The sequence below is a fragment of the Camelina sativa genome, chromosome 16 (assembly GCF_030686135.1).
Source record: "Camelina sativa cultivar CO46 ecotype springtype chromosome 16, ASM3068613v1".
Classification (NCBI taxonomy): Eukaryota; Viridiplantae; Streptophyta; class Magnoliopsida; order Brassicales; family Brassicaceae; genus Camelina; species Camelina sativa.
In genome coordinates this window covers 2,839,711-2,859,170 of record NC_141895.1, presented here as the reverse complement: position 1 = coordinate 2,859,170, position 19,460 = coordinate 2,839,711, and the positions used below count along the sequence as shown (strand labels likewise).

The window sequence follows — 19,460 nt, the reverse complement described above, 5'->3', positions numbered from 1 at the left end:
TGACAACGTGGCGCAAGTTGAGTGTTCCATTTACAATTGAGGAGAATATTTTCGTCACTGCTCTTTCTCTTCGCCAGAAAGACGTTAATGGCGGATAGAGGAGGAGCTCTTCAGCTTCTTCTTCTTCGTCGTCCGTTCTCACCGCGGATGTCTTTTCTCCTTAGCTTATCAAACATCCACTTATGGCGATTTCAAAACCCTATGTTATCTCCCTCCGATTCTCATCATCTCTGTTTCTCTTCTCCCTCACGACGCCCAACAGTAGTAGATTCGGTGAAGTTAGTTCCTCTAAATCGCAATCGCCGGAGATTCAGCTATATAATATGCTTCGCCGCGGATGAAGGTAGGGGATACCGTTTGACGGAAAGAAGGAAAAGGGGAAGGAGGAAACGACGGGAGCTTTGGGAGGAACTCTTTGAGGATAATGTTGAAGATGACGAAGACGATGCTGGTGGTGGTGCTGGTGATGGTAAATTCGACCTGTGGAAGATTTTAGAAGAAATTATAGATAATGTTTGGATTTTAAAGGTAATTTTAAGTTTCCACAAGTTTCATTTGAACTTTTTGCTGGTTAAATTGGGGGAATCTACTACTGTTATTGTTCACCACTGGTAATGGGAATCTGAACTAGTTTTGATTTCAAATGAGATGGATACTTGAAAAATGTTCATACTTTAGTGTGGTATTGGTTGGTACATGTTAACAAACCAAGATTGTGTCTTTCTGCTCAAACCTTAGAAAAACAGTGATTTGGCTTTGTTGGTTGTTGATTTATACATGCATTGTATTTGTTTTGGGTTGGCTTTGTTGTTGATCTTTTATTGTATTTGGTATTTGTTCACTTTTGTAGGCATTAAGATCGTATGGATATCTCCTCCCGTTCATCATCTTGTCGCTATTTTTCAGCACCGGACCTAAGGCTTTCCTCGTGTCACTGGCTGTAGCCATTGGCCCATCGTTGTTATTCTATGCGTTCCAGAAGTTGATTGGTTGGGATAAACGTAGAAGAACATCTATGGCAAATCAGTTTGGGATTGAGGATGAAGAAGAAATAGTGGACGAGAGGAGAAGAAGGAGCAGGGTTCAGTACAACCCATCATCAATGGTTAGAAACAATGTCAATAATGGCCGTAAAGTTAAACGTAGTTCAGCTGAAATGGCTTCTAACTTCGGTGGGTGGGATGAGTTAGACGGGCGTTCGACAGTTCCCGAGCAGCCAACAAGCAAACCGAAGAGGAAGAGAGTAAGAAGAAGAGAAAAGGCAGCACAACCATTGTTGTTAAGATTGTTGGTGTCTTTGTTTCCTTTCTTAAGCACTTACACAAACATGCTCAAATGAAACATCTCTTAAACCTAGAAAACAATCCAAGTTGTTGTTCAAATCAAATCAAACCGAACCGGAATTGGTTAAAAATAGAGAATAATTATGAACCGTTTAAAAAAAAAAAGGCAATGTTATATGTGCCTCAATTTCAGTTTCAGGCTTTCACCATTTTCCATGACTTTCCTCTTATCAAGATCATTCATTTCTCTCACTCTCGTCAGACCTTCTTGTTCGATTTCAATGGCGAATCCAACGATGAACGCTAAAGCTCGTCTCAGAGGCGTCGTATTCGATATGGACGGAACCTTGACGGTTCCGGTCATCGATTTCGGAGCAATGTATAGAGCTGTTCTTGGTGAAGATGCGTACAAGCGAATCAAAGCAGAGAGCCCTACTGGAATTGATATCTTGCATCATATTGAGTCTTGGAGTCCTGATAAACAGCAGAAAGCTTATGAGATCATTGCCGATTATGAGAAACAGGGTATAGATAAGCTCCAAATCATGCCTGGTACGGACTCTTCCTCTTTGAGTAGTTTGATTTTATTGAGTTTGTGTTTTGTGCAGTGGAAGTTTTAATCTTTGGTATATAAAAATTGAGACTTTTTTCTCAAAGTGGGTTAAAGATTGAGGATTTCGTAAATTCGTAGAGTTACAGTTGAGTAAAGATTGCAATTTTAAGGTGAATCTTGATGTGTTAGTCTATAAAGGTTTGACTTTTATTGTGTTTTGGGAACTTTAATTCACCACATCACAATTTGTGCTCTTTCTCCTGGTCATTGACTTTATGCACTTGTAAATCTAGATATCATCTGATGAAGTAGGACTGTGTTTCTTCGGTGATTAGAGGTTTAATTCTCTCTTCTGATATGCCATAAATTATGTTGCAGGTGCTGCTGAACTATGTGGCTTTCTTGATTCCAAAAAGATAAAGTCGGTTTTCAGATACTTTCTGTCTATGATTTTCGATTTTTTAAAAATCCTGATAACCATACTCAATGCTAAGAAGATAACTAACTGTTGTTACAATTTGTATATACTTTATAGGAGGGGGCTGATTACACGCAATGTTCAGAAAGCCATCGATATCTTCCATCAACGTTACGAGGTAAGCATGCTGAATCTCTAACTCAAATACTAGGGTTGAAAACATTTTGACAAATCGGTCTAACCAGCTGCCTGATCAGTTTTTGCTGGATTGCTTTGTTTGTCAGAGAGATAAAATCTTTAGCAGTTCCTTACAATTAAATTTCATTGTATAGGTTATCTTTTCTCCAGCACTAGGCAGAGAGTTTCGTCCATATAAACCAAACCCAGACCCGCTGTTACATATATGTTCTACATGGGACATCCAACCTAATGAAGTCATGATGGTTGGTGACAGCTTAAAAGATGATGTGAGTGACAGAAATGATAACAAGTCTTAGGTCAACCTTCCGCATAGCAAATCTTAAGCAATGCCTGCGTTTAATCCCATGAAAAAATTGCTTAAGGGTTTTCTATGTGGAAAGGATGTGTACCAACTCTCAGACTATTTTTCGCATTTTGACTTAAGATTACAACTAGTAATTGATCTTTCTACACTCAATTCTGTAGATCGCATGTGGAAAACGGGCTGGAGCCTTCACTTGCTTGCTAGATGAAACTGGAAGGTATGGACCAGATGACTTTTCTGTCTCCGGTCTGCAACCTGATTTTAAGGTTGATTCCTTGTCCAAAATTCAGAATCTATTGGAGACGAACTTCGACCTGAACCCATAGTTTTCTTTTCCTCCAAGTTAATCATCTTGTAGTCAGTCTCAGTGACCAAAGTAGTTTTCCACTCAACAGAGTATCATCTGTTCAGGATAACCATAAATGTTCGTCTAGCCAACGTTTGTGTGTGAGAGAGAGAGGGTTAACGTTGTTGCCTGTTAAAATCTAAAATTTCAGTTTATTATAACATCTCAGCTCATTTAAATCTGATTTCTATAGATTCTACAATCACAGGTAAGCCAATAATATTATTCTTCTTCATCCAGTGTGAAATGTAATCTTGCTATGCTGAAAAGAAACAAAAGTACACATATATCTTCGTGAAGGTCCCAGTGGGGTCTTGTTGCTTCCCTAGAGTCCGGTTAGCACAGTAAGATCATGGCAAATGTCTGTGTAAAATGATACAAACAAAACATTTCTATTTGACGGTAATCTAATGCCATATTCCCAAAATATTGGCGATTACAAATAAGATCAACAAGGTAAAGTTGCCTCCGGGAAGAACCCATGACCTGCAAAATCAGAAGGTTTTGGTTTCATATCAATCCCAAAAATAATTCAAAATGAAAGAAACAGAGAATGTTTTTATGTAAAAAGTAGGGTGAAGTTACCTGAGCTTCTTTCTAGACTGTTGAATATAAGCCATTGCAGGAGGCAGGACACCAAAGAGGAAACAGTTTGCATAAACACCAGCAAAATCCAGAGCTCTCGAGAACGTTGAGGGATAGAATGTTGCAATCAGAGCTGGAACTCCAAGGACAAATAGCATTACTACTGCTTCAAATCCGTCACGAGCTCTTGCTGGTTCACTGTATAAGACTCTCCCATTAGTTCTCTTATTACCCTCCTTGGATGAGAAACTTACTGACCCGGTTCTTCCATTTCCATTCCCATTTGATTGTTTAGACACAAGCTTCCATGTATCAAGGAGCTGTTTCGGGAAGCTAACAGAGTATCCAATTAAACTGGTAGCTAAGGCTGAGAAAGCAAAGCCTTGAACAGCAGATAAAGCAGAAGGGTTGACAGATAGAAGAAGAGAGATTGGGTCAATGGATGAAGAAGGTACAGCAGGCACTGTGATCCTTGCAAGCCCCAAAACAATTAGATTCCATGACAACACCATTGCCAATGGCACAATACCACCTACAAGAATGGCGCTCCTAGCATCTGAAACCGAATCCCCTGCGAGATTGCATATGAAGGGAGTGATGACATGAAACCCTAGTGTCAGTACCATGACAGGAACCGCGGGTAAAATGGTGGAGACTTTCCAACATGATTGACCAAACGAGGCTAATACATTGGACCTAGCCACAGATAAACCTATGGCCACAAGTGAAGTTATAGAGAAGAGCATGAGGAAGCAGAGACCCCTGTTAGTGAAATCAATGGCATCGAAAGGGAAAAAACCAATCAAGATTCCGGAGACTAGAGGGACAATAGCATTGGCCAAGAATGGATTCAAGGAAGGAAACCATTGAGACAAAATAGAGCCAATACCCGAGACACAAGCAACCACCAAAGAGAAACTCAGTGAAGCATACACAAAAGCAACAAAAACCCCAAATTTGTTCCCAAAGGATTTGGTTGCAAGTCCTGTGAAGCTAACCTCTGCTGCATTGTCTTCTTCCATGGCTGCAAAGCTGAGCTCAGCCACGAGAAGTATAGAGGAAATGACGTAAACCCAAGAACAAAGTAAAGCAATGGTCGATGGGATTGAACCGGATCTGATAGTTGCAGCTGGGAGGCCGAGCATTCCAGGACCAACGGCGGTTCCAATGATCAAACTAACGGCAGCCCAGAAACTCTTTCCTTTTTTAGCTTCGTGGGTAATCTCCAAACCATCCATTTGCTGTAAAGTTTCCGACTTTGCAGACTTTGCATCAAGGGCAAGCTCAGAAGAAATGGTCGTTGACTTAGGCTCATCATGGTTTCTGCATTTGAAAACTAAACGTGAGTAGAGAGAGTCATTCAGGGAAATGTGCTTCCGATGAACTATTGTATATTGCGTCGGAGGCGAACTCCGAGAGTGACAGACGGAAGACTTGGGAATACTCCGGCGAGGAGAGAGTGTACGAGAAAGGGCATTTTGGGGGAAAAGAAGAGATTTTGAAACTGTGGGAGATGCAGAGATGGGATCTAGAGAATGTTGGAGCAAAGGAAGAGCCATTGATGCCATGTACGAGAGATTCTCTGTCAAATTGGACCCTGATACTATGGAATCTTAATGGCTCTGTGTGGGAAGAAGATACCTCCTTTAGTTTTTATTCGTTAGGTAAGGAAGGCTTTGTCTAATAAACCAAGACATGTGTGGGATTTGGTATAATGAAAAGGATTAAATTGGTCTAGTCATTGGATTGATTACCCATCAGACGATACTAAAAAAGGTAAAAACCCAACTACTAACACTCTCTCTGATATTAAAATGAAAAATACTATTATACCTACCATTTCATGTTAAACAAAAAAATGCACAAAACAGAGAACGACTAAAACTTGATCTCAAAATCAAAGTATGTCAGTAAAACAACAAAATTTTAGAAGAAGCAGCAACAGCAGATTTGGCTTTCTCGTTGTTCAGTTCAACTTTGAAATTGCAACAAAGTCACCTCCATATTGTTGACACGTTTCCTCCAATTATTGGATCCAGAGAACACCAGCAATATCGCTTTCTTCCTCTCCACGGAAAGGAAGAACAAGTTTAGGCACTCTTATTACCCATTTTTTTTTCTTTTTCTTCTTTGTATATGTAACTGAAATAGACGGGTGTGTATAATTTTTTTATAAGTATATCATGTAATCTCATTATTAGTAATCATAAAATATAGTACAGTCACTCAGTATGTTGTAAGATTGTTGGAAACAAAAGAGTAACACTAACACATGTCCAACCATGTACCTGTCGAAACAACATGAAATTGCCAGACGTGATATTCTCGAAAAAAGTCAAATAAGTCACAATCGAATTCAGAGAGGGTCATAGTTTCGAGGAGTTTACGAAAGAATGGGAGCCACCAGTATCTTTAAAAAAACCTTGTTATTCCAAACACCAAGGACACTCCATCAAATGTGTTCCATGAAATTAAAGTTAACGAACACTAATTAATCTCATGTACTTAGGGATAAGTATTGTATTAATATACTTCAAAATCTCACCGGCAATTGTTTAATTATTGTTAATGAAGGACAACCTTATCACTCTTCTAGATATTTCTCACTCTTAAACTAGAGCTAATTTATACACATACACAAATGTCTATGGCATTGAAAAAGTATGTAATGGGCACCACATTATTATTGTGGCTAATTTTGTTTCCTTGTGTCTAGTTTCTTTAAGAACCGACCTGTGAATCTTTCTCATATTTTCTCTCTGTTCCATCTCTTAAATTTATTTTTGAATCCGTCATCCGTGAGACCAAAAAAAACAAAAACAAAGCTCAAGAAGTCATGAATAATTCATTATTATCCATCTCAAGCCCAGTAGTAAAGTTCTTGAAACCATCAGTTCCGTACGGAGTAAGCTTAAACACCACCATTAACGAGAAACAGAAGCGGCAAAGCAAAACCCTTTTCGTGAAATCCAAGTCCAACACAAGGTCAACAACATTATTGACCAGTAGTGTCTCGGTGGTTAAAAGGAGAAACAACAATGGTCGATATAATGGACAAACGGTTCTGTTGTGTGCTTTAGGGTACTGGGTTCAAGGGTCGAGGTGTCTCCCATGGCTTGCTCTTAACTTCCATATGGCTCATTGTCTTAATCTCAAGCCATCGACGCTTCAGCTTGTGCAGTACACTGCCACTCTTCCCATGGTTGCTAAGCCTTTCTATGGAGTTCTCTCAGATGTTCTCTACATCGGTGGTGCTCGTAGAGTTCCTTACATCTCCATTGGAGGTTAGTTTTCTTTCTCCAACTGTCTATTAAAAAGAGTCTCTTTCTTAGCTTACTCTGCTCCAAGTGGTTCAATTTAGTGTATTGTCTCAGTGCTTTTACAGGGTCTAGCATGGGGTTCATTGGCTGTATTCCCTGGTGCTCGAGAAGCTCTTCCGTCACTTATGGAATTTGTTCTGCTTACTAACCTTGGAGCATCCATTGCTGAAGTTGCTAAAGACGCTCTTGTTGCGGAATACGGTTTGAGATATCAAGTGAACGGTATTCAGTGTTATGCGCTTATGGCTTCAGCGGTTGGAGGGATCCGTGGGAACTTACTCGGTGGATATTGCTTACTCAAAACACCTTCTAGGATCTTGTTTCTTGCTTTTACAGCTTTGTTGTCGTTACAGCTCACTGTTTCTTTATCATCTAAAGAAGAATCCGTTAGCTTGCCACGGATAAGAGAAGTGAGTCCAGAGACAAGCTCTGTTTTGGGGATCGTAAAAAAACAGTTTTTGGATCTTGTTGGAATTGTTCAGGCTGATGAAATCTCCCAGCCTTTAACTTGGATAGTAGCTTCCATTTCAATGGTGCCTCTTCTCTCCGGATCAGTCTTCTGCTACCAAACTCAAGTTCTAAACCTTGACCCTTCTGTTATTGGTATGTCAAAGGTTATTGGACAGTTGATGCTTCTCTGTTTAACCGTGGTTTATGACCGTTATTGGAAAACACTTCCTATGAGGCCGTTGATCCATATCGTGCAACTCCTCTACGCTTTTTCAATACTCTTCGATTACGTCTTGGTGAAGCAAATAAATCTCGCCTTGGGGATCTCAAACAAGGCTTTTGTGCTCTGTTTTTCTAGTATAGCGGAAAAAAACCCTAGCACAGTTCAAGATTCTTCCTTTCTCTGTTTTGCTAGCAAATATGTGCCCTGGAGGCTGTGAAGGATCAGTCACCTCTTTCCTTGCTTCAACTATGTGTTTTTCATCACTTGTTAGCGTATTCGCTGGAGTTGGAAATATGATTGGAATAACATCAAAGAATTACACAAACCTGCCTGCAGGAATTCTCATGCAGTCTTTCGCGGCTTTGGTGCCTTTGTGGTTTATTCACTATGTTCCAATGTCAGAGCCTGGTTTTGTAAAAGAAGGAAAGAGAGCTATGAGTAAGAGAAGCAGAAGGAATAGACGAGTAGGGAGAGTCATATATAGGTCAGGAAAGTTTTGCTTACCGTCGAGAAAGAGAAACATAAACAAGAATCAGTCTCAGTTATAGTTAGATATGAGATATGTGGCAATATCATTGTCTCTATGGACCAAGAGGATGGATACTGATGTTTTCATGGATGATACTAGATTTTTCATCATGCCACTTACAATCATCGTAGTGAACTTTGTTGCTATCGGGATTCGAGCTTCGAGGACTATATACAGCGTGATTCCGCAATGGGGCAAGTCGTTGCTGGGAGGAACATTCTTTAGTTTATGGGTGTTGACTCATATGTATCCGTTTGCTAAAGGACTGATGGGACGAAGAGGAAAGGTTCCAACGATTGTTTATGTTTGGTCAGGGCTTGTGTCCATTACCGTGTCGCTGCTTTGGATCACCATCAGTCCTCCAGATGATGTTTCAGGCGGCGGTGGAGGATTCTCTGTGTAAACTTTGGATCAGAGTGGGAGGATTTTTTACTACAGTATATTTTTGTTTTGTAAAAGTAATTTTGGTTTGTGTAAATTTATGTTAAAAATACATGATCTGACAGATTTGCCCCTCGCTGAACTTGACAAGAAAAATGGAAATTAGTTTTCCATCCGACGTTGTTTCGTTGAGTGGGAGTTAAGGAAGCTTCCTTTTGTTTCCTTTTTTTTTTGTTAGGTCTCTTACTCCTCGACGCTCTATATAATACCTGAAACTCTTCTTCTATCTTTCCATAATTCGATATCCAAAGTTTTAGAGAGTGAAACCCTAATAAGAATAGGAATGGAAGGTCACGTTTTGTTCTACTCCTCCTCCGTTGATCTTTCTTCTACTTGCAACAAAGCGCTTTCCTTGAATCTGAATAAACGTAAGGCTGTTGAACCACCATGTTCGGAATCGAAGAAGAAAAAATATCAGCTTTCTCATGATATCACGGCAGAGACTAAACAAATCGATGACCGCGAATCTTATGCTGCAGCGAAGACTATCCAGAAGAAGAAGCAATCGGCTAAACCTATAAAAGTTTCTAAAACCCAAAGATCTGGGGTTCATGGAACGGGAGAGATTAAGCAAAACTTGAAGAAGCGGAAGCCTGAAGACGTTTGCAAGTCTGTTCCAGAAACATCAAGGCTGCTGATCAAGTTGAAGAAGCAGCCGCCTGCGAAAGTATCTGAAAACCCTAAAAGTTGTCCAGTTTTGAAGAAGAACGCAACAGAGACTTTAGAGCTTTTTGAAATAGCAAAGAAATCTGCTGACGTGGCTAACGCAAAAGGAATTCTCGCCGCTGAAGCAGAGACTTCAATATGCGTAGACAGTCTCGCGTTACTCATCGAATTCCCCATCTGCTCAGCAGCTTCTGAAACAAAGAGGATCATGGCGAGGCTTGAGCATCTTACAAAGCACAAAAATCGAAAAATCTGCAACTCTGCATCAGCTCTTCTTCACTGTTGGAGGCAGAGTATCAGAGATCAAGAACTCAGAGAGTCTCGACAATGCTAGACTGTCACCAGAGAATCTAAAACAAACCAGAGAAGGAAATTATTAATAGGGCTTGTGACTTGACTACGTTGGTTGCTTATTCTATTTTGATAACTTAGAATATTGTGGTAAGGAATGTTGTGAGTTGTGAATATGTTTGTAGTAAGGATTTTTCACAATCTCTTTTTGTGTTGCTCAAGTTCAGTGTTTTTATCTTCTGTTTATGAGAATCAATGAAATTGGCGTTTGATCTGTAATAAGTTTATGTCAAAGGTTATTGGACAGTTGATGCTTCTCTGCTTAACCGTGGTTTATGACCGTTACTGGAAGACACTTCCCATGAGGCCGTTGATCCATATCATGCAACTCCTCTGCGCCTTGGGGATCTCAAACAAGGCTTTTGTGCTCTATTTTTCTAGTTTAGCGGAAACCCTAGCACAGTTCAAGGATCAGTCACCTCTTTCCTAGCTTCAACTATGTGTTTTTCATCACTTGTTAGCGGATTCGCTGGAGTTGGAATGGCTACTATGGTTGGAATAACATCGAAGAAATACACGAACCTGCCTGCAGGAATTCTCATACAGTCTTTCGCAGCTTTGGTGCCTTTGTGGTTTATTCACTATGTTCCAATGTCAGAGCCTGGTTTTGTAAAAGAAGGAAAGAGAGCTATGAGTAACAAAAGCAGAAGGAATAGACGAGTAGGGAGAGTCATATATAGGTCAGGAAATCTTTGCTTATCGTCGAGAAAGAGAGACATAAACAAGAATCAGTCTCAGTTACAGTTAGAGATAGTTTCATTGCACATAACATCTCGTACTAGAATAAGACAATATGGAAAATAGGTTCCACGTGGTTAGGTTTCACTTGAGATATTTCAGTGAATTTTTTTTGTTAAAAGGAAGTTCGTAAATCTCCGATATTTATGAGAGCTGTGTATGTACTATGTATAATATCATAAATTTTCAAGGATTGTAAATTAAAGTCTATATTAGACCATTTTGAATAGTAATGATGAAATTGGTATGTTAATTTGTAAAAGTTACGGTTTTCAGGAAAAAGAAAAAGATTGTGTGTGATATAGCAAATTGGGATTGCATAAGAAAATTAAAAGGCAATCAGAAATTTCAGTGGCTGAGATCAAAAATTCCAATAATCTTGTGGTTGTAATTTAAGGAACATTGACGATTAGGTGCAGTGGCGGATTTATGAATTATTTTTAGGGAGGTCAAAATATTAATAGAATGGCAAAAATGTAATACAGTGGCATCAAACTTAAGTTAGGGAGGTCAGTTATGAGCTACTTAACCAATTTTGCCAAAAAATCATATATTTAGTAGCTTACAATTTTTTTTTTTTTCACTATTTAACCAGGTCATCTGACCCTCCTTCTCCTAACGTGGGTCCGCCGTTGATTAGGTGTCACTTTAAAAGGGCTTAATGGCTAAATGAGAAAAACACTACTTCTGCATTGTTTTGCATAGTTGATTTCTCTATATAATAAGAACAACTCTGACTTCTCTGTAGCTTCGTTACTCGAAATCCTCTCTTCATAATTGGTTCTTCCATCTCTCATTGCCATTAATTTGCCTAAACTAACCATATCTAATAAGGTTTTCTCCTCCTATTTTGAGTCTTTCTCTTTTCAATAACTTTGAATAATTTATGACCATCGATCTCCATCATGTTTTCTATATCATTGTAGGACTAGAGAATATGAGAAACCATCATCTGAATCCCTTTAAACTCGTCAAAGTTCATCCGTTTCGAGCAACTCTTTTGGTAAGATTTCTAACGCTTCTCCCACGTCTTAAACCATCCTTTAGAGCTCATAGATCATATTGTAATATTTTCAAAATTTAAAAAATATATAGGTGGAGCATCCATATATTTTTTGTTTTTCTGCATCCATAGATTTCAAGTTTGTCAGAGTACCACTTTGGTTTTTTTGTTTTTTTTTGCTGATCAACAACGGTCAATGGCCAATTCATGCTGCAAATTTTTACGAATGCACCGACTTTCTCTCCTATATCCTATGAATCTTTCGTTAACATCAATATTGATTCACATCCTCCCCTCTCAACCAATCATAAATTTCTATCTAATATTTCATTTTTAAAAAATATCAAAATTACATTAAAACTTATAACAAATTAAGAAAACAATTTATGTATACTTTTAATTAAGCAAAGTTAAATATTGGTTTAGTCTACATTTTACAATTAAACGAGGTTATATATCGGTTTGGATTTATAAATGAGAATTAGGATTTAGATTTTATAATTAGAACGAAACTATATGTCGGTTTGAGTTTACAAATGAGGTGGCTAGGGTTTAGATTTTACAATTAGAACAAAATTATATGTCAGTTTGGGTTTACAATTGAGGTGGTTAGGGTTTAGATTTTACAATTAGAATTTAGAACGAAATTATATGTCGGTTTGGGTTCACAAATAAGGTGGTTAGAGTTTAGATATTACAATCAAAACAAAATTATATATCGGTTTGTGTTTACAAATGAGGTGGTTAGGGTTTAGATTTTACAATTAGAACGAAATTATATATCAGTTTGGTTTATAAATGAGCGGTTTGAATTTTTTATTTTACGATGATGTATACAAATTTAGTTTTCTTATTTTACGTTTGAGTTTACAAATAAGGTGGTTATAGTTTAGATTTTACATTCAGAACAAAATTATATATCGGTTTGTGTTTACAAATGAGGTGGTTAGGGTTTAGATTTTACAATTAGAACGAAATTATATATCAGTTTGGTTTATAAATGAGCGGTTTGAATTTTTTATTTTACGATGATGTATACAAATTTAGTTTTCTTATTTTACAAGGAGGTGAGTAAAGAGATTCACCCGTGAACCCAAATATTGTTCTTTTTGATTTTTGACTTAGGTGAGAATATCCTACTATATTAATTGGGAAGTACAAATATGAAATTAACCTTAAAATGTGTAAAAATTACATTCAATTGCCATTAGAAAAACTTAATTAAGCTTAGTTAATTAATTAAATAAAGATAATTTATTATAAATAAAAAACGCTGACAGTTTAAATATAGAAAAATCTAGAAAAAATATATATATATATTCTCTCTCTAATAAATTATGGACAAAAATTACTAAATATTTTTTAAAAATATAAACCACTCAGAATTTCAAAAACTAAGATTTTATATCCAAGTACACAATATAATTATTTTAATAACTAAATTTTGAAGATTTTGTTAAGATTTCAATTATGATTCTCCTATCATCTTTATTTTCTTTTATTTACAAATTATTTGGAATTTTCATATAATACTTATGATTAATAAAATGCAGAATTTTTTCTGCATATGTTGTGATTTGAATTTTTTAAAACGAAAATATATTACTCAATCTATAAAAAATGCGTGTTTTTTTAATTTCCACATTGGCGGCTAGTAAAACTAAATTTATATAGATGATAAATTAATAATTTTTATTTGTTCACAATTATAATATTAAAATTACTATTTCATATTTCACAACATAATGATGTAAATACAACAAACAAACAATATAAAACTGTAATATATGTCAAAAATAAAATATTATAATCTTCTAAAATAATTAGTATTCAAAAAGACTAATAGATTTACAGAACAATTAAAAAAATATTATCTCAAACAAAATAACTTTTTAAAAAAAAATTCTAATATAATAATAAATTATTTTTATATATTTTTTAAAAAATGTTGACTCGTGCTTTAAGCATGAGATATCTCCTAGTTGTATACTTGTATTTAATTCTAATGTCATTTTATTGGTAATTAATTTTCTTAAAATTTCAGGATTGCTGGAATATATTTCACAACTAATATATACAAGATATGTTTTTATGACTAGTACAATCTGCATTTATAGTTTTAAAACTATTTTCATGAGTTTAAATGTGGATGGTTGAGATTATAGTTATTTAAAAAAATATTCAAAAAATTTGTAGTTTCCTCTATAAATACATTATTCTTGTTATTTATCAAAAAGAATCTTGTATTTGATAAATGATGAGAATTGTGTATTTATAGAGGAAATGACGAATTATTTTTGAGATTCTTTTTTTTTATCTTAATTTCAACCTTTAAACTCATGTTAATAGTTTAAAAACTATAAATGACACTACATTTTATATTTCAGAATATAATCATAAAACTTATAGAAAACATCAAATGACACTATAATAATTATTTTAAGTGTATTCTTCTTTAATTTAAATAGAAATGTATATATACTTTGTAGCTCAGAAGAAAATATTTTCAATATCTCTTTCAAATTTATAGTTTGTTAAGAAAGAAATGAAATACATTACAACTTTGAGCAAAAAAAAGGAAATATATATTTAAATAAAATATATACATATTACAAAGATATTGTATTTAATTATAATGTCAATTTTTTCAATTTTTTCAATTTTTTCTTAAAATTTTAGAATTCTACTCTGAAATATATATTCTCAATTAATATATACAAGATATGTTTCTATGAATAATAAAATTTACATAAATAGTTGTTGAACTATTATCATTTATCATGAGTCTATAAATACGTTGTTGTCGTCCTTTATCAAAGTATCAAAAACTCGTATGCAAAAAGAGAAAAAATTATTTTTTGGTTCAGTCATCTAACAAGCAGAGGAAATGAGGTATTCTCCAAACCTTCATTTACAATTTTATTAGTTATCACTATGATGAATTCCAATCTTAAAATTCATGTACATGTATATCAATTTGATTACAAAACTAATATGCCCAAATATTTACTACAAAATTTCCAAACACAATGTTCCAAAATTTTGTCTCTTTATCGCGTTATGGTTTGCGGATGGAAACAGATGACTTCTTTTAACTTTTGCTAAAAAATTGTTTTCTTAGTTGTAACTAAGTGTATTAATTATTATATTACAAGATCTTTAATGTTGTGGTTTTAACCAGAAAATAATGGTTAAAACTCAAGATAATGAGGATAAAAACACATAGTTGGCGCCACTGTAAAGATAAAACCATACGTTACATATTGTGTTCAAGCTCATCAATTTCATATTTTAAATTACCGTATCGTATTATAACTTTTTTTTTTCAAATACTTAATGGGTTTAAGCCCATCAATATCACATAAACTATTTTGTCACATTGTAAAATATCTAAAACACAATGTTCTAAAGATTTGCCTATATAGTTGTCATGGATTTTACTGATGGAAATAGGTGACATCTTTTAAAAAATTCTAAAAATTAGTTTATTTTCTATAAATTAGTTTATTTAGTTGTAATTAAATGTATTATTATTTAAATGAAGACTATACTAGAAATTGCATATTGGTTCAAAGTTCAAACCCATCAATATTATGTTCTATACTATTGTATCAAATTATAGCTTAAACTTTTCGAATGATTTAAACCCATTAATATCATACTTTAAACTAGTGTATCCACATTATAACATATTTTCATAATAAAATTCTTTTTTGTAAATTATAATTACAAATATCTTTCAAATCTATAGTTTTAATTTGATTTATATGAATTGTGAAGATTTTTTTTTAATTCTTTCTAATATTTTCATTTCAAATATTAATTGTACGAATATTAATTCTTTCTAATATTAATTGTACAAATTAATTGAACTAACCCAATATTGATTTTTTTTTTTTGCCCAAATAGGAACAGTCCCGTGGACAAGTTGAGACAGACTCGAAGAGATGCAAGCAACCTAAGGAGGCCGGGCCCGAATCGTGACCCGAATAGTTTCCGGACTCGGAGCCCGGGTATTGTTTCTGTCTTCGGTTCATTGGGTAGGATGGGTACAGTGATGCCATTTCCTGACCTCAACCTAATGCCGGGTTCTCAATCTTCAACCGCCGGAACCACAGCCGGAGACACTGTTGTCACCGGAAATCTGGAAGTTAAGGCGGAGCCAGTCGAAGAATTGCAAACTCCTCCACCATCACCTACCTCCGATCAATCAGCCAGTAACGATCATCTCATCGCCGAGTTCATACGTATCTCCAAGCTCTTCCGCTCCGCATTCAAGCCGTGGCAGGTCGAGGGATTAGACGGAGTCTCCGTGTACGGATTGGATGCCGGTGCGATCGTTGCTGTACCGGATGAAGAAGATAACCGGGGATTCGTTGAACCGCCTCCGGGATTAGGGGTTAATCGAGACTCCTCCTCCGTCGGTGTCTCGCCTCCTCCGAAGACGAGTTTCGAGAGACCGAGAGAGCTTGCGAGAGTTGCAATTCTAGGTCATGATCAGAGGAAGCAACTCCGGCAACTCGTGAAACAGGCTCGGATGATTTACGAGTGTCTTAGGGTTCATCTCATAGCGGAGCAGAGGAAGTCCCCTCTACTTGGTAAGGGGCGTAGAGGGAGGAGCGATATGATAGCTGCGTCTATGATGAAGGCTAAGGGACTATGGTTAAACTATGAGAAGCACGTAGTTGGTCCAGTAGCTGGGGTAGAGATTGGAGATGTTTTCTTCTACAGGATGGAGCTTTGCGTCGTGGGTTTACACGGTCAGCAACAAGCTGGAATTGACTGTTTAACGGCTGATCGGAGTGCCACTAAAGAGCCTATAGCTACAAGCATTATTGTATCAGGTGGGTACGAGGATGACGAAGATCAAGGAGATGTTCTGGTTTATACTGGTCACGGTGGGCAGGATAAGCAACACAGGCAGTGTGAGGACCAGAGGCTAGTAGGTGGGAATCGGGGAATGGAGAGGAGTATGCACTATGGCATTGAGGTACGGGTGATTCGAGGAATTAAGTATGAGAACAGCGTTACCTCGAAGGTGTATGTCTATGATGGTTTGTATAAGATTGTAGATTGCTGGTTTGCTGTTGGGAAGTCCGGTTATGGAGTGTTCAAATTTAGGTTAGTTAGAATGGAAGGGCAACCTAGGAGGGCCAGTGCGGTAATGAGGGATGCACAAACACTTAGACTTGAGCCGTTGAAGGTTAGGCCTCATGGTTATGTTAGCTTAGATATTTCTAACAAGAAGGAGAATGTCTGTGTGTTTCTGTATAATGACATAGATGGTGATCAAGAACCGATACACTATGAGTACATTGCAAAATCTATCTTTCCTCCTGGAATTTTTGGTCAAGGTGGGGGGATCAACAGGTCTGGCTGTGATTGTACTAACTCCTGTACAGATGATTGTCTCTGTGCGAGGAAGAACGGTGGTGAGTTTGCATATGATGATAACGGGCATCTAGTGAGAGGGAAGCATGTGGTATTTGAATGTGGGAACTTCTGCAAGTGTGGTCCGGGCTGTAAGAGCCGTGTGACACAAAAGGGATTGAGGAAAAGGCTAGAGGTTTTCAGATCCAAGGATACCTGTTGGAGTGTCAGGACACTCGATCTAATTGAAGCTGGCTCTTTCATATGCGAATACGCAGGTGTTGTTGTCACAAGACAGCAAGCTGAGATTCTGTCAATGAATGGGGATGTTATGGTCTATCCTGGTCGCTTCACGGACCAATGGGGTAACTGGGGTGATTTATCTCAAGTATACCCGGGTTATGTTAAGCCGAATTACCCAACTATCCCTCCACTGGATTTCGCAATGGATGTGTCAAAGATGAGGAACGTGGCTTGCTACATTAGTCACAGCAAAGAACCGAATGTGATGGTGCAGTTTGTTTTGTACGACCATAACCATCTGTCTTTCCCCCGGGTCATGCTCTTTGCAACGGAGAACATCTCACCGATGGCCGAGCTAAGCATGGACTATGGCTTGGCCGATGAGGTGACAGGGAAGCTGGCCATCTGCAACTAGTTTACAAAAGTTTATTTTTGTGATATATCTTGAGGTAACGATCTCATCATATTTGTTGTTATATCCTTGGTCTCTGTGATTTGCTCCTATGGCATTAATCTGTTACAACATTGATGCAGATGGAGAAAATTTTGAGTAAGCCTTTCTCTGCTCGTTTGTTGTTGTTCTGTCTTCCCACCTTTCTGTGAAGCAAGAACGGAAGGCATGGTCAGAGAGAGTATTGCATCTATTTTGGGGTGGTAAAGACTTCTCTTCGTCAAATGTAACATTTGTTCTGTTATTAGTGTACTGAATTTTTTTGTATGGTTCTCTGTCGCTCATTTGATGGAGCTTAAAGCTGAAAAAAAAAAAAATGTAACAGTAAATCAACAAAACATTCTGTAAAGAATTTTTGTAGAAAGGCTTTCTGAAGTTGGTAACTCATTTATCTTTAAAAGATTGCCAGAGGCATCTCTCTACTAGAAGCATAGTAATAGTAGCATTGCAGATCAACAACACCAAGAAGTCTACTCTCTATTTTAAACCTTCATTACTCTCTTAAACAAAAGGAAAAAAAAAAAAAAAAAATCTCTTTTGGTTTCCCTTATGCTTATGTACTTTTCTCAAACTTTATTTGGATTGTTATCAGACGACAAAAAAAAAAAAAGTTAATCGGAAGAAGAAGAAAAGAAGAAGCTAAACCAGAGTTAACACTAGACCGGTATTTCGAAGGAAAAAAGATGGCTAACTACGCGAAATATTGGTGAATACATGGTCACACATGCCAAGTATACTATTGTATACTCAACTACACAAATTATATGTATTACATAGTCACATGCATGAACTATATGACGTTATGCGGTCAACATCATAGACATATAATTCAGCACACAGGTCAATTGACTCCGGCGAAAACCGACGTTGACTCCGGCGTTGACCAACACTTCAAAAAAAATTCTAAATTAAAAAAAAAAATTATTATAGTAAATTATTTATGGGTTTTCATGATTAAAAGAAATTTTCTATTCAATATCCAAATATATCTTTTATATATCTCTAATATATTCATTCGTATAATTAATTACTTTTATATTTTTCAAGCTAAAGTAAATAGTTAAATAAAAATCATTTCTAATTATTTTCAAGATAAAAAAATTCATTTATAATAACCTTCAAGATATAAAATCATTTATAATGATTTTCAAGATATAAAAACAATTTATAATTATTTTCAAGATATATATATATATATATATATATATATATATATATATATATATATATATAAATCTCTCATAATCAGATTATTTAATTACTACAAAATCAATAAAATCAAATTCAACTACTTTCATTAGAAAATAATATGCAAAATATTGAGTATATGAATCTTTACTCTAAATTTTGCATGGTTAATGTTATAAATAAATTCATACACTCTTTACTTTAAAATTTACATACTCAATATAACATATAAACATTTTTGTGGAGTAATTGATTCATTAGGTAATATGTTATATTGAGTATGTAAATTTTAAAGTAAAGAGTGTATAATTTTTTTTATAACATTTACTATGCAAAATTTAGAGTAAAGAGTCATATATTCAATATTTTGCATATTATTTTCTAATGAAAGTAGTTGAATTTGATTTTATTGATTTTGTAGTAATTAAATAATCTGATTATGAGAGATTTATATATATATATATATATATATATATATATATCTTGAAAATAATTATAAATTGTTTTTATATCTTGAAAATCATTTGAAATGATTTTTTATCTTGAAGATTATTATAAATGATTTTTTTTTATCTTGAAAATACTTATAAATGATTTTTATTTAACTATTTACTTTAGCTTGAAAAATAAAAAGTAATTAATTATAAGAATGAATATATTAGAGATATATAAAATATATTTGGATATTAAATAGAAAATTTCTTTTAATAATAAAAGCCCATAAATAATTTACTATAATAATTTTTTTTTAATTTAGATTTTTTTTTTTAAGTGTTGGTCAACGCGGGAGTCAACAT

The 19,460-nt window shown here is 35.5% G+C and overlaps 5 protein-coding genes and 1 pseudogene across 5 annotated transcripts; 5 read left to right on the top strand and 1 right to left on the bottom strand.

Moving 5' to 3' along the window:
- The first annotated feature begins 22 nt into the window (after positions 1–22).
- On the top strand, positions 23–1,361 carry LOC104749548 (uncharacterized). Its single transcript, XM_010471198.3, has 2 exons — positions 23–528; positions 851–1,361. The coding sequence occupies exons 1-2, from the start codon at positions 88–90 to the stop codon at positions 1,337–1,339; spliced, it is 930 nt and encodes a 309-aa protein (XP_010469500.1). The 5' UTR covers positions 23–87; the 3' UTR covers positions 1,340–1,361.
- Positions 1,362–1,439: 78 nt separating this feature from the next.
- LOC104749549 (haloacid dehalogenase-like hydrolase domain-containing protein At2g33255) lies at positions 1,440–3,284 on the top strand. The gene is made up of 5 exons (XM_010471199.3): positions 1,440–1,835; positions 2,215–2,257; positions 2,372–2,432; positions 2,587–2,721; positions 2,921–3,284. The coding sequence occupies exons 1-5, from the start codon at positions 1,460–1,462 to the stop codon at positions 3,083–3,085; spliced, it is 780 nt and encodes a 259-aa protein (XP_010469501.2). The 5' UTR covers positions 1,440–1,459; the 3' UTR covers positions 3,086–3,284.
- A 23-nt stretch (positions 3,285–3,307) lies between these two features.
- Positions 3,308–5,430, bottom strand: LOC104749547 (uncharacterized). The gene is made up of 2 exons (XM_010471197.2): positions 3,691–5,430; positions 3,308–3,591 (listed from the first exon to the last, which is right to left on the bottom strand). Exons 1-2 carry the CDS (start codon positions 5,256–5,258, stop codon positions 3,513–3,515), a joined length of 1,647 nt encoding a protein of 548 aa, XP_010469499.1. The 5' UTR covers positions 5,259–5,430; the 3' UTR covers positions 3,308–3,512.
- A 1,096-nt stretch (positions 5,431–6,526) lies between these two features.
- Positions 6,527–8,208, top strand: LOC104749546 (putative folate-biopterin transporter 9, chloroplastic; annotated as a pseudogene).
- A 211-nt stretch (positions 8,209–8,419) lies between these two features.
- Positions 8,420–9,653, top strand: LOC104753283 (uncharacterized). Its single transcript, XM_087490842.1, has one exon. It carries the CDS (start codon positions 8,937–8,939, stop codon positions 9,651–9,653), a length of 717 nt encoding a protein of 238 aa, XP_087346968.1. The 5' UTR covers positions 8,420–8,936.
- Positions 9,654–14,216: 4,563 nt separating this feature from the next.
- On the top strand, positions 14,217–17,875 carry LOC104749545 (histone-lysine N-methyltransferase family member SUVH2-like). The gene is made up of 3 exons (XM_010471195.3): positions 14,217–14,303; positions 15,321–17,473; positions 17,559–17,875. The coding sequence occupies exons 1-2, from the start codon at positions 14,299–14,301 to the stop codon at positions 17,437–17,439; spliced, it is 2,124 nt and encodes a 707-aa protein (XP_010469497.2). The 5' UTR covers positions 14,217–14,298; the 3' UTR covers positions 17,440–17,473; positions 17,559–17,875.
- The last annotated feature ends 1,585 nt before the right edge of the window (positions 17,876–19,460 follow it).